At 43.8% G+C, this 13354-nt stretch overlaps 1 protein-coding gene across 1 annotated transcript in view; it reads left to right on the plus strand.

The window, feature by feature from the left end:
* The window catches only part of LOC147209274 (pyruvate carboxylase, mitochondrial-like), a 149228-nt gene that overhangs the window by 21541 nt on the left and 114333 nt on the right, over window positions 1-13354 (plus strand). The window contains exon 10 of the mRNA XM_086105036.1: window positions 5699-5817. Coding sequence (XP_085961162.1) covers window positions 5699-5817 — 119 coding nt within the window. The remainder of the gene's footprint in view (window positions 1-5698; window positions 5818-13354) is intronic.

The following is a 13354-nucleotide window of genomic DNA, read 5'->3' on the forward strand; positions in this document are numbered from 1 at the left end:
AGGCGGACACGTAATCGGGCTTCCAGGAGGAGAGCGAGTTGATACACCAAGCGCCTGATTTGCTCAAATCATAAATAGCAAGTGCTAAACTGCCATTGACTAAAAAGTAACCATATGAACAGGCAACGACTTTTATATGCTAGCTGCAAAGCGACAACTGACACCCACTTAACAAGCAGAATGGCTAATGGTTAGCCAGTTTGCAACTCACTGCTATCCTGAGTCATCAACAGCATTGACTCCCACATCGCTCCACGTCAAAATCCATATCAACTCAACTTGATTTGAAGAGCACTTTTAAAAACAACCATGGTTGCATACAAGAAAAAAATCTGAGGCACCAAGCAGGTATGTCGAGGTAGAGGAGCTGTGACAGGCAGGGTGGGGCGAGACCATTTAATGGTTTAAAGACTAATAAAATCATCTTAAATTCTAAAATGTTACCCGGAGCCAGGACTGTCTGACTCCAGAATATAGCGCATTACATTAACCCATCAATATGTTTCTAAGGCATGGATTACTTTTTCTAAACGTTGTCTTTGCAAGGAGAGACTTTACTTACTACAAAACAAAACAATTTGCCAATACAATTTTAAATCGATGTCTAATTTAAAACCCAAATTCCAGACTGCCGGCTTTAGGTAAGATGCCAGGGGGGCCAAGTCAACAGGGTGAGCGAAACAAGGCCCACTGGGACCAAACACCATCACCATGTGTTCTTCTTGTTGAAGTTTATAAAGTTTTGTGCCATCCAGACATTGATTTGCCCCAAGCAGGGCAAAAGTAGCCTTAAGAAGAAAGCACTCTTTTTTTTGCTTAGCGAGACATTGATATGACTGTTATCCACTTTATAATTAAAGGAAATTCCATGCTTTCTGAATAAAGAACACAGGGGCAACCAATACAATAAAAACAGCAGGGGCCACAAAGTTGAACCCTGTGGAATCCCACATGACACTGGGGCAGATGAGTGACTAATGTATACTTGATGCACATAGATTAAATTAAGCACACACAATGTGATTTTTCAAATCTGAGACGAATTGCACTGGCTCATTTGGGGTGTTTATTTTTAAACCTGCAGCAAAGTCAGAAAATGTCAGCTTTGAATATAAAACAGGTAAAGGCTATGAAGCAAGGATAAAAAAAACACGCTTTTACATGGTGGCTTTTTACAGTGTCATTAATTAAATTGGTTTGGTGCTCCTCTTCCTCTCTCGGTACGTGAAGTTATTGCTCGACTTGAGGCATATTTTTCCCCATTAATTGATAGTTAACATCCATTTTTATGAGCCCTCGATGTTGCACTTGGCCTATATATGACACATTAATATGGCTGGAATTTCAGAGACTGCAACCACAGAAGACGGCTCTCATCTTTCCTCTTTACCTTCTCTGGATCCATTTTACAGCTTCATTCCAGCCCTCTTGTAAAATATTTGTTTCCCCCCACCCTTCCTCCTTCTTTTGCTGAACAATATGAGTACAGTGGTACCTCTGCTTACGACTAACCCGGTCAGCTGACTTTTGCAAGTTATAAGGCATCGCTGGGCCTAACTGAAACACGAAAATTCCACTAGCTTAATGCTAACACTCAGTGCAAAACGGCATAGCCAGGCTAATGAAGCTAGCGTTGATCTTGTGGTGAATATAACCCAACCGTGTAAGCTGCGCCACAGAAAAGAAAATCTTTCATATGCTGTTTGACTTATTAAATCAACATACCATAAGTCAGGGCATGACTGTGTTATGGTCCGTATCCTCTCCTTTGGAACTCATATTGTCTTTTTTTTCCAACCGTGTCCATGCATTGCTCCCTTGCCGTCTGTCCGTGTGTGACCTGAAAACTGCTTCGCCACATTTGCAACACTTTTTAATTAGATTTCACGGAGAGGTAGCAGTGAAGACACTATTACCATTATTTTTGAACCTGTAGTCATCAAGGTGTGGAAAAGTGTGTGCGTGTGTGTGTTTGGCGGCAGTAAAATGAGTGAAAAAGGTCCCACGACCAAAATGGAGCTGATGTATTTGTGTGTGTGTGTGTGTGTGTGTGTGTGTGTGTGTGTGTGTGTGTGTGTGTGTGTGTGTGTGTGTGTGTGTGTGTGTGTGTGTGTGTGTGTGTGTGTGTGTGTGTGTGTGTGTGTGTGTGTGTGTGTGTGTGTGTGTGTGTGTGTGTGTGTGTGTGTGTGTGTGTGTGTGTGTGTGTGTGTGTGTGTGTGTGTGTGTGTGTGTGTGTGTGTGTGTGTGTGTGTGTGTGTGTGTGTGTGTGTGTGTGTGTGTGTGTGTGTGTGTGTGTGTGTGTGTGTGTGTGTGTGTGTGTGTGTGTGTGTGTGTGTGTGTGTGTGTGTGTGTGTGTGTGTGTGTGTGTGTGTGTGTGTGTGTGTGTGTGTGTGTGTGTGTGTGTGTGTGTGTGTGTGTGTGTGTGTGTGTGTGTGTGTGTGTGTGTGTGTGTGTGTGTGTGTGTGTGTGTGTGTGTGTGTGTGTGTGTGTGTGTGTGTGTGTGTGTGTGTGTGTGTGTGTGTGTTCACGCTTATATCAGCTATGAATCAGACCAGAATTGTCTGTCCAAAGTCCGAGCGGGAATTGGATAAGAGTCACGAGAATTCCGGCGCCATCTTGACAGCAGTTCTCCCCAGAGATGAGAGAGGCAGTTTTTGCAAGGGAACAAAGTTGCAGCAAACTCATGCCGCGTTTCGCTTTTTTAAAGGTGCTCCCGTGTCTCGCCCCAGAATTGGAAATGAAAAGGAAGCGACACAGTGGCAATTTTCCGGTTCACGCCATTTCCCGCTCAGCGCGAGCGAATGAAAGGCACGAGCGGCGCGCAAAAGCCTTTCTGGCCTCAGAGCGCATCGCCACTTGACTTTGTTTGATTATGTCTGGAAAAGGAGTGATGCTTTTGTCGAATGTTCTTGCTGGGGATTTGGAAAGAGACTTTCAACTGGAGTGCCGTTTCCGACATAGCGAGATAACATTATTAGAAGCATTCTTTTGGATTCACCACATTTTGCACATCCTCATCAAAACGCATTTTAAATATTCAGTGTAACCTTGCAAAAAGAAGGGCGCTAAAAATAAAATACGAGAGTAGAAATACGCCTTTAGAGAACTGACTCTACCCTGAATGATTAAACTCCACATTACGCAAACACAAAGTAGAAAATCGAGGACATGAGGGGCAAACGGTTACAAGCCAGCCTCTTGTTGTATGACTGTAGTTCTTTGAGTTACTTTTTCAATGGTTGCGTTTTGTTTGAAGCATACTGCGAAGCTAAACTGCGCTAACTGCCATTTCAATGCCAAATGTCGCGTTTTCATCAAATCAATGAAAAATAAATCTATCTCTTTATATCTATCTATATATATATATATATATATATATATATATACTGTATATCTATATCTACATCTATATAAATATAGATATACTGTATATCTGCGATTGGCTGGCAACCGATGTGTGTGTGTGTGTGTGTGTGTGTGTGTATATATATATTTTTTAGATACACACACACGTATGTGTGTATCTAAAAAATGTTTTCCATTCATATTTCGTGTCTCGGTTTGGACTAAAATGTAACAAACAAAAACCCCCAAAACGTTTGATGTGGTGTTTCCCCCGTCCCGACTACTAAACTAGTTTTGCGCTGGTCTCCGTCCTTGGAGTTCAAAGACTGGAGGGATTGTTATGCTTGCCGCCACTCATCTTCTGTTTGGATTCCTCGCCTGTATGTCCTTGCGGAGAAAGGTTGTGAGAAGTTGCTGAGAAGCAGGAGCAGATGCACATAGCTTAATTGCAAATGTCTGTGCTATGTTGAAAAAAAATGGGTGGGGGTTGGGGGGGATTTTGGTGATAGTGCTGCGCTCACAAGCAAGATTCAAGTCAACGCTGGAAATGAGACAATGTGCAGAGGCGGCAGAAAAATGGTGACCGCGCAGAGGAAAAATAATGCCTTGAGCATCTCCCAAAACTGCCAGCCTGAAAGTTTTGCATTAGATGGCAGGAAACAAGCACTCAGCATGAGCGCCTGGAGTTTCCGAGGCACATAGTCCCTGTGAATTGGCACCAAGTGCACTCGGGAACAAACAATGTAAACAAAAGTATTTGACCGTGTGATCACTGAGCACATTCAGTCGGCTGAGGCCACTTCTGGTACGGTTTTGTTCAACACCTTTGAGGACAGACGAGCGATCATGTGATTGACATTACGTTCATCATGTTGATGGTCACGCCGCCATTCCAACAGATGTTTGGCTCGTCTTCACTTTTCGAATACGCTCCTTTGCAGCCTTTTGTAAGGCAGCAAACGCTGTCCTCTGCTGGTTCGAGTTAGACATTGCACTCAGTTTTCCACAATATCGCGATTTACAGTGTTCGTTCCCTCACATATCGCGGTTAATGCCGCGATAAGTGAAAAACCGTGAAAGAGGGTTGCCCCCCCCCATATAAATAAAGCTGTGTTGTATTTGCTTTAGCATAACTCCATCTAGTGGACGCATAACGCAACCGCAGCCACTACTGTAGCTTCTGTTCTATGCACCTTATCATGTGGTGCGCCCTATATATGAAAACAGTTTTAAAATAGGTCATTCATTGAAGGTGTGCCTTATACTCCGGAGCTCCTTATAGTACGGAAAATAATATATCAACCCGTATTGTTTTGTGTTTTTTGTTATTGTAAAGTGTCCTTGGGTGTCTTGAAAGGCGCATATAAATAAAATGTATTATTATTATTATTTATACTGTATGTGTAAAAATATAGTGAATTGTTTTTATTCAAATGACCCAACTTTGAGAATTTACGTGTTCACGCTTACAAAAATGAACTACAGACACCCCCCCCCCCCCAAAAAAAAATTGTCCAATTTTGAACAAGCTAATATCGGCCAATTACATCGTCTGGTCCCTTGCTTGGAGGGGGGGGGGGATCATGAAACAAATTGAACTTATATGTCAAAGCAAAATGGTGTTGCCCGTCGACTTGCCTGTCGTCGCTTGTCAAGCAGTGACAAATTAGTCTGTTACACTGATTCACTTAGACATGGTGAGAGCGCGTGTGTGTGTGTGTGTGTGTGTGTGTGTGTGTGTGTGTGTGTGTGTGTGTGAGCTCGATGGCCTTGTGTGTGAAAACTGATATAGACTAGGCCTTGTGCATTATGTATCCATCATCATTAATGTGAGGGGTGCTGGTGATAGTGCTCCTTTTTGTTTGGCGGGCACATCCGTTTTGGTTATCATCCTCAAAGTGAGGATGATTCACTGGGGTCAGTGTGCCACCTAGTCTCTATTTTTGACTTTTTGTAAAAACAACTGCGGCACTTTTTTATCCCCCATAAAAAATTAACAAGTCGCTCACGAGTTAAAAAAATAAATAAATCGAAGTTAGTTTTGCTTTACTTTTTAATTACATCCAAATAAAGACTTTGTCTTCCGTGAAGCCCTGTCCCGGATTTGCTGTTTTTGAGCTTGTCGAGTTTATTGAAGTTTCTTTTTATGTGTTGAATGTATAAGTACAAAGTAAATAGGTCTACTTTTGGCAGTGGGAATTCTACCCTTTACATTCTTTTTTTTGTTACCACCTTTGTTGATTTCTTTTCTTTTTGGCATTGAATTCAACCTGCCAAAGCAGAGGAAGCAAAAGTATACCCTGATTTTAGCAAGGGGGCAACACAGAATCAGCGTTTTTTTTTTTCCCCGCAGGTGGGCTACGAGAACGCGGGGACGGTGGAGTTCTTGGTGGACAAACACGGCAAACACTACTTCATTGAAGTCAACTCGCGGCTTCAGGTGGAGCACACGGTGACAGAGGAAATCACGGAGTGAGTACAGCGAGATTTCTTACAAGAGTGTTACTAGATGGGAAAACAATACAGCTTTATTTATATCGGGCTTTTACAACCGCTGCAACTGTAACAAAGCGCTTTACTTTAATGCTTTTAGGTGCTCCTTATAGTGCCGAAAATACGGTATGTGTATATAATATATATATATATATATTATATATGCCAAAAGCCACCGTTGAAGGATTGCTGCATTTATTTGGCGCTTGAAGCCCATTTGAATTGGCCCGAGAGGAGCTGCGTCCTGCATGAAGTGGCAGAGGGTGGACGTCATCTCGTTTGCACAGGCCGCCTTTACACAGGCAAAAGTCCAGCCCCCAGGTAGCCAGTCGCAGATTATGCCCACAGGCAGCAGGGGGCTGGGTGATGAGGGGAGGAGGGGGGGGGGGGAACGCATGAAATTGGGAAAAAGTATGTTTGGTAAATTTGCACTCCAAGCCCATTAGTCCTCAGGCTTTTCCCAAGGCGGCGCTATCACACCTTCTATGTGGTACCACCGAATTTTGCAACATTTTCATGCCAAAAAAAGTGAAAGCCTCCCTCTTGCCCTATATTCCTGGATCCCACTTCACACCTTTTCTCTGCATCCCTTTCCTCATTTCAACTCGCTCCTCTCCAAACTGGCAGAGATTAAAAAAAAAAAAAACGAGTCCCCTCCCCGGACTGCAGGTGGGCTTGTGAGCCCCTAAAGTCCTTCTTGAAAGCCCCTTCAGTCAGTGTTTGATCAACAAAGCCCCGCTGTATTTGCTGGAGATTGCATCTGCCAATTTCCCCTGGCATCCTCACAGCAGGCCTTGTGGATGTGTACCCTTGTCGAGCTCTGCTGCTGGGTCTCGTCTATTTCTGCCTTCCGCTGAGAAGACCAGCTTGAACTGAGCTCGTTTTTAGCCCGCTTGGAATGTCTCACTGGAGGTCGCTGGGCCTCATCCCGCTCGGTGCCCGCCCATCCATCTCACCGTTATCACTGCTGTCACATGTGATGCCCCCTCATGCTATCATTGGCCCGCTCATTCATCTCCCCTCCTGATCGCGTTGTCCCGAACCTCACCTTTGCCTCGTTTGCGCAGCCTGTCCCTCTCCCACTTTTTAATTCGAGCCTTTAGAATCACAATCAGAATCGTTGAATGACACAACCCGTCCAAGAGATGTACAGTAGACAAACAGTGACCGGCCAGGGGATACAGAACGGGAGTTTGCCGGATCTCCTTTTAAAGCGCACCATTTTCACAGATGAAAAGAAAAATAAATCAACCCCAGACTTGGCTCTAGGAGCATAGCACGGATTTGGAGGGGAAAAAAAAAACCTCAGAACGCAAGCATACATTCATACAAGACGGACAGAGTAGTACAGGTGGAGGTGGGGCGGGCGAACGTCAGGGGGGACATTGCAGCCCTCATGCAGAGGGCAGCCTTCAGGGCGCCGCCACGTCCCATTCTGCAGTTGCGGCGTAATAGAGGAAAAGAGCCGAGTCGGTGGGGCAGCCAACAAGCGCTTTGATATCTCGGGTTGTGTTTTGCATTTGTGTGTGTCTTGCTTTTGTGTGATTAAAGGCCGTATCTCACTGAGCTTTGAGGAGTGTCTGCAAGCGGCCTGAATGTCGATTTTCCGTCCGTTCCGGCCTCGACGGCATTCGCCAGACGTGTGCCGACAGTTTTAAGAGTCGCAAACAGCTTCTCTTGTCGCCAGGAAATTTTGAACATGTTATAAAAAGTAAATGCTAATTTCTTAGGTTTAGGTTTATTTATTTATTTTCCTTCTTTCTTCTTTCTACCCACAATCTTGCTGCTGTAGACTGTAAATTTCCCCAGTGTGGGACAAATAAAGGATATCTTAGATTATACAGTGATGACAATAATAATAATAATAATAATCCACTACTTTTGGGTCAGAGTGATTTTTTTTTTCTCCCAGATTAGCAATTATCCAGTGCACTTGCGACATGCGTTTGGCTAACTAGCTATAGCTACACTCTAATCTTCCCTTCAGATAGGCGTAACCGCTTTACAGTGCTTCGTTGTCGGCCACGAGTGCACGCAAGTCACAGAGAGGTGGCGGACGACCCACAGAGAAGGAATCCTCGCACGCCACAGTGCTTCCACAGCTCCTATCGCCACACTAGTAGCACCCGCAAAAATAAAAGAGTAGGTGGGATACCGTTTTGCGTAATCGGGAGAAAGGAAGCAAGATCTCTCGCTCACAAATGGAAAAATCCACCCTTGTGTTGATATCCAAAGGATCTTCCGTGCTAATACCTTTTCATCTGTCTTCCTGCTCTTCTCAAGTGTCGCACAATCCAGTCCATTCTCCTTGATGTGCGCGTGTGTAAAAAAATCTGTGATATTTAATCCCACAGGCATTCAGTGTATGGTGTTTGAGTGGCAGATGTGTGAGCAGCATTAAGAAAACAAAACAGAATCAGTAAGCCCGCCTCCGTATCAAACTTTTTTTTTTCTTTTTTTTTTTTTTTGTCTCCTCTCTCATTTTGTCCTTAATTTAGCTGTGAGTAATCTCTGCGTTGCTCTCGTGTGAAGAGTGCGTGAGCGGCCTGTGCTTTCCATGGCGAGCCCTTCAGATGCTCAGCTCGATCCAACTCAGGCTTGCCTTTGTGTGTAAAAAGTGTGGTGCACAATTGTTCTCAATGTACAACATATTCATAGAGAGATTTTTCTCTCCTGGCAACACACGACGAGTCCTCGGGGCTTGGACAGTCATGGTTGCATTTTCTTGTCGTTAGCTATCAGGGCCCGGACAACTCGCTCTGCTGCATGTTAAGAGACTGCAAACAAGTAGACGAAACAGAAGCATATTAACATCTTCATCAGTATGAGAGGGCGTAAAGAGTGAGGAAATCTGCATTGAAGGAATGCGATGAATTCATCGAGACGTACATGTGACGGACTCATCAGTCACATGAATAAACCATGATGCTGTCGCACCCTAATCTAGATGTAGGCCACTTAGCTGAATTGTGTTCAGGGCTGATGATGATCATCATGCCGTTCATGCGTGCGCAAGTTAAAAGTGATTAAATGTCAACTTTGAATCGGCTTGAAGTGCTTTCTATTGACACGCTTTATTGATGGCTTTCACATCGCGTCGGCGCGTATCCCTCCATCATCGTGACAAGTAATACGGTCCACTCATTTTATCGCGGGGATCGTTTCCCCACTCACCAGGAATAGGTGAAAACCTGCAATATATATATATATATATATATATATATATACACATGTGTCTGCGTGTGTGTGTGTATGCGTGTGTGCGCATATGTTTGGGTATATACTGATATATGTGAATACAATACAATACATGCTGATTTATATAGCGCTTTCACAACAGCGGCAGCTGTAACAAAGCGCTTAACAAAACAGTTAACATAATGTAAAATAATAAACACAACACATAACATAAAACACGGACAGTCGTGCAGTCCTAACCACTTTTCCATCACACGCTTTGTTTTTTGAAACAGTTTGAGATGAAAGAGGAGAGAATCAAAGTGTCCTTTAACCAGTGGATCAGAGACGTCATGCTCAAAATGTGCACACGTTGGCTACAAGCTAAGTTTCAAAGTCAACAGGAAGCTGTAGCATCCTTTGACGAAAAAAGAGATTGGTTCACTTCTCCTGTCCCATGGAAATCCATTTCAATTCCAAGCGGCGACTCCCGGCGAATCCTCAACTTCAGTAGCCATCCATCCAGCCGCACCAACGCCGACTGTCCAACAGCGCCGACATCTCCACTGAACAAAACGGGGTTGTGAAAAATGCTGCCCATAACAGGCGCAAAAAACACAAGCGCCCCAGGTCTGTCCGGCACCGACAGTCAATGGCGCCGACATTCCTCCCAATCAAAATCTGTGCTGGTACAGGCGTGCTGCCGAGAAGGCGCAACCACCAAGCACAGATACTTCTCCTTTGACGAATGTCGTGGCCAAAAAAACGCTGAAAACAGTCCATATCAGGTCCCCACGATGAAACAGCAAACAACATGTGACAAAACAAAAAGACAAAAACAACAAAAAAGAACAAAAAAGCAAGGCTCTTGAAGAGCACTTGCCAAAGGCTGCCTACTCGGGCACCATCTTGGGAAAAAAAATGTATGTACCGTATTGGCTAGAATATAAGACGGCCCTGATTATAAGACGACCCCCTCTTTTTCAAGACGCAAGTTTGAAAAAAGACTTTTTGAACACCAAATTAATTTTTATTCAGAAAATAATTACAGTACATCTGAAACAAATGATTCTAACAATATATTTGAGAGAAAAAGCATCTTGAAGTTTACACCATAACTTCTCAGCTGCCGGTTAACCTGGCTGATCTTCAACCCACTTTTCTCCAGATTATCGCTAAATTTCTCCATTTTCTGTTAACTCTTCTATTTTTTTCTTTTCTTTCTTACCGCTATTTTCTAATTTTCTTCTTCGTGCTAACGCTATTTTTTTTTTATTCTTCGTGACGGGGGTTTGCTTTGGCCTGGGGAGTCTAGTTCAGCATTCGCTTTAATGATATCTGGCGCCATCTAGCGTCGTGAATGGGTATAATGTATCTAAGATCGACAGGTTCGACCCCGTATATAAGAAGAACCCCACTCAGTCTTATTTCAATGCAAAAAACACTGTCTTATATTCGGGCCAATACGGTATATATGGATATATGTGTGTGTGTGTGTGTGTGTGTGTGTGTAATATATATATATATATATATGTGTGTATGTATGTATGTGTATATATGTGTGTGTATTTATGTATATATTTATGTATATTATGTATATATATGTGTATGTTCAGGATTTCAAGCAAGGAACATTTTCTGTACGACCCAGTGCAATTACAGAAGTATTGTTGCAGGCTCTCAATGCACCCATTACGTGCACATCTCCGTGGACTCATCCTACTTCGCATGTCTACGGTGGACTTGAGAGTGTGCAAAGCCCATGCATTGCGAATTCGCGGCCGCACATTAGGTGCGCACGCCATCTAATTTGTCTCAAATGACCGCAGTCCTTCTCCATCAGAGCCACAAATGCTGATGGAGTGTCAGGAAGATGGAGAGATACATAGCATTCATTTACCAAAGAAAAAAAAAAAGGCCTTGAAAAATGAGTCAGGTGTGCACGCAGGAGAGGAAGGAAGAGGCATGAGATGAATTGTAAAGAGGAGGTGAGTGACCGCAGGCTACTGTGGGAATATCATCATGAATAAGCGGGGCAAAGGTTTCGCTTTGCGTCGGTTCGATATGTTTCAGCGGATTTGAAGTTGCGGCATTAGTCCATGGCACACCTTCTCGTCTCCTCCCCACACTTTGTCCGTCTCTTTATCCTTTTGTCACCTTTTCCACATTTCCCCTGCATTGTACCGTCCTTCCAAGTGTCGATTCAAGCGGCCGCCATTCCCGCCGTTGTCCGGTCTCGTCTCACTCATTCCCTCTTAACCCTTCCTTCAGCCGTGCTCGCTGCTCCCTTTCTCTCCGATCTTATTTATTCATGTCGTTCATGGATAATTGAATGTGTTTTCCCGTCTTGGCCCTTCTTTAGTCCTCAGCGTCACGCCGCGCACGGCCAGCGCGCCGGCGCTCTCGCGTTTGCTGCGTGTTTGTTTTTGCATTTCCGTGTTGTTGACAAGCCGGTATGCGCTGCATCGGGCTTGATCATGATTACGATTGTAACAGGGTTTGAGTCGCTCCTGTGGCGAATGGTAATTGTCCAAATCAGCCTTTATGTGCACGGATTGTCCTTCTGTAAGCACATCTGTACACCGCTGAGCACGGCGCATTCGCGTGCTTTTTGCGCGGCCGCGAAATAAATTTCAGGTGATTGTAATTGTGCAGTGGCGCGGCCCGGCGACTGATTAAGGAGCAAGCTGATGAATGACTGGAAAGGCTCGAATTGTGTGTGCGTACGTGCGTGCGTTATGTATGATAATGACACAGATGCTTGTCACGATGATGCGCACGCACGTCATTGTTTTGGATAGGGTGTTTTTGTTTGCGTCGCTTGGCGAGCATTTATATGCCTTTTTAAATTGCCGTTCGCCTCGTTTCGCTGGTCCGCTACCATGCACTTTTTGGAATGTACAGTACATCAATAAAGCGCAGCAGTTTATTCGGGGTGATTACGGTTTTACCGAGAATGATCCGGTATTACCCTGCTGTCGAAGTTCCTCGTGACCGCCCCTGCTTTGTCATACTTTTTAAAAAGCTGGTTTAAAGTGACAGCACCGTCTCCGAAATCGTTTCACATTGAACTGAATGGAAATTGAACTAATCTTTTCTAGCGCTTCCTAAAAAGACAACAAAATTGCATATTTTAATGCGGGTAAAATCGAACTACCTCGTATTATACTTCACATAAAAAAAGTAAAAAAAGTAATCACAATTTTACAGTTTTTGTCACACATGCCGTTTTTTTTGGTGTGCTCACCTTGGTCACATGGGGCCAGCATCAGACACAGACACATTTACTGTTCATTGGGGCGTCTTAACTCTTTTAAGATCAATTTGTCGTTCTTTACAGAGGGTAAAGATGAGTTTGAGTACTCATGTTGTCTTTCTACATGTGTTGGTTGACTGTTTGTATTCAACTTGTTGCTTCAGCGCTACACAGATGCTACTTAGCCTTAGCGTTATGCTAACAGATGGAAAAGCTAAGCTATGCTCTTTTATATACACAAAGTATAATTCTCTTTGTTTGATGTTTATTTTGACATGTACAGCACTTTGTACACAGCGGTGGGTGTTTTAAAGTGCTCCATAAATACAGTTGAGTTGAGTTATGTTTAGCTTGACGGTTAAATTTCAACTGGGAGTGGCAGCCATAGATGGTATACAAATACTGCGAGTTCACATCAAGAGTATTGCTTTTAAAAGCCGCTGCTCTCACAGGAAGGGAGCAGAGCTTCCCAACAACATCCAAGTTATATCGGTGTCGTCGTGACTTTTGGCTTGTGCTGTTGGGGCTTTGCTCAGCGAGTCCCCCGCATGATATCTTTGGCCCAATTTTCAGACGCTGGATGCCCTTCCTTACACAACCCAACATTAAAAAACAAACAAATAAAAAAATTGGACGGCCGGGTAACAATATCAAGGTTGTGTAATTTATCAAAAACTAAAAAAAAAAAATGGAGTGACACAAGATTCACAACAAGCGTCAAGTCATGCCAGACATGCTTTTATAACCCAAGGCTGGCATGAATCAAAACCCCTCATTTACATAAATTACCATGACCTAAATGATAAATTAGACCGAAATTTCCATACATTTTACCCAGTAATCCCCTTTTGGAGTCCTCCTAAACCGATTCCGCCCTCTTGGGGATTCTGAGCCGAGCGCGATGAAAGGTTAGACTCCAACATGGGGATTGAGCATGGCAAGCATTGAAAGGTCCCGACACACACACACACATTCGCGTACGCGCACCCTTTTTGCCTCTCCGTATTCCAATGTCTGCCGCCACTCAGGGGACTATCAATAATGAAGAAGTCACTTTTTCCTGAGCTGGGATCCCACATTCCT

The sequence above is a fragment of the Hippocampus guttulatus genome, chromosome 2 (genome assembly GCF_054856545.1).
Source record: "Hippocampus guttulatus isolate MCC_2025c chromosome 2, RoL_Hgut_1.0, whole genome shotgun sequence".
Classification (NCBI taxonomy): Eukaryota; Metazoa; Chordata; class Actinopteri; order Syngnathiformes; family Syngnathidae; genus Hippocampus; species Hippocampus guttulatus.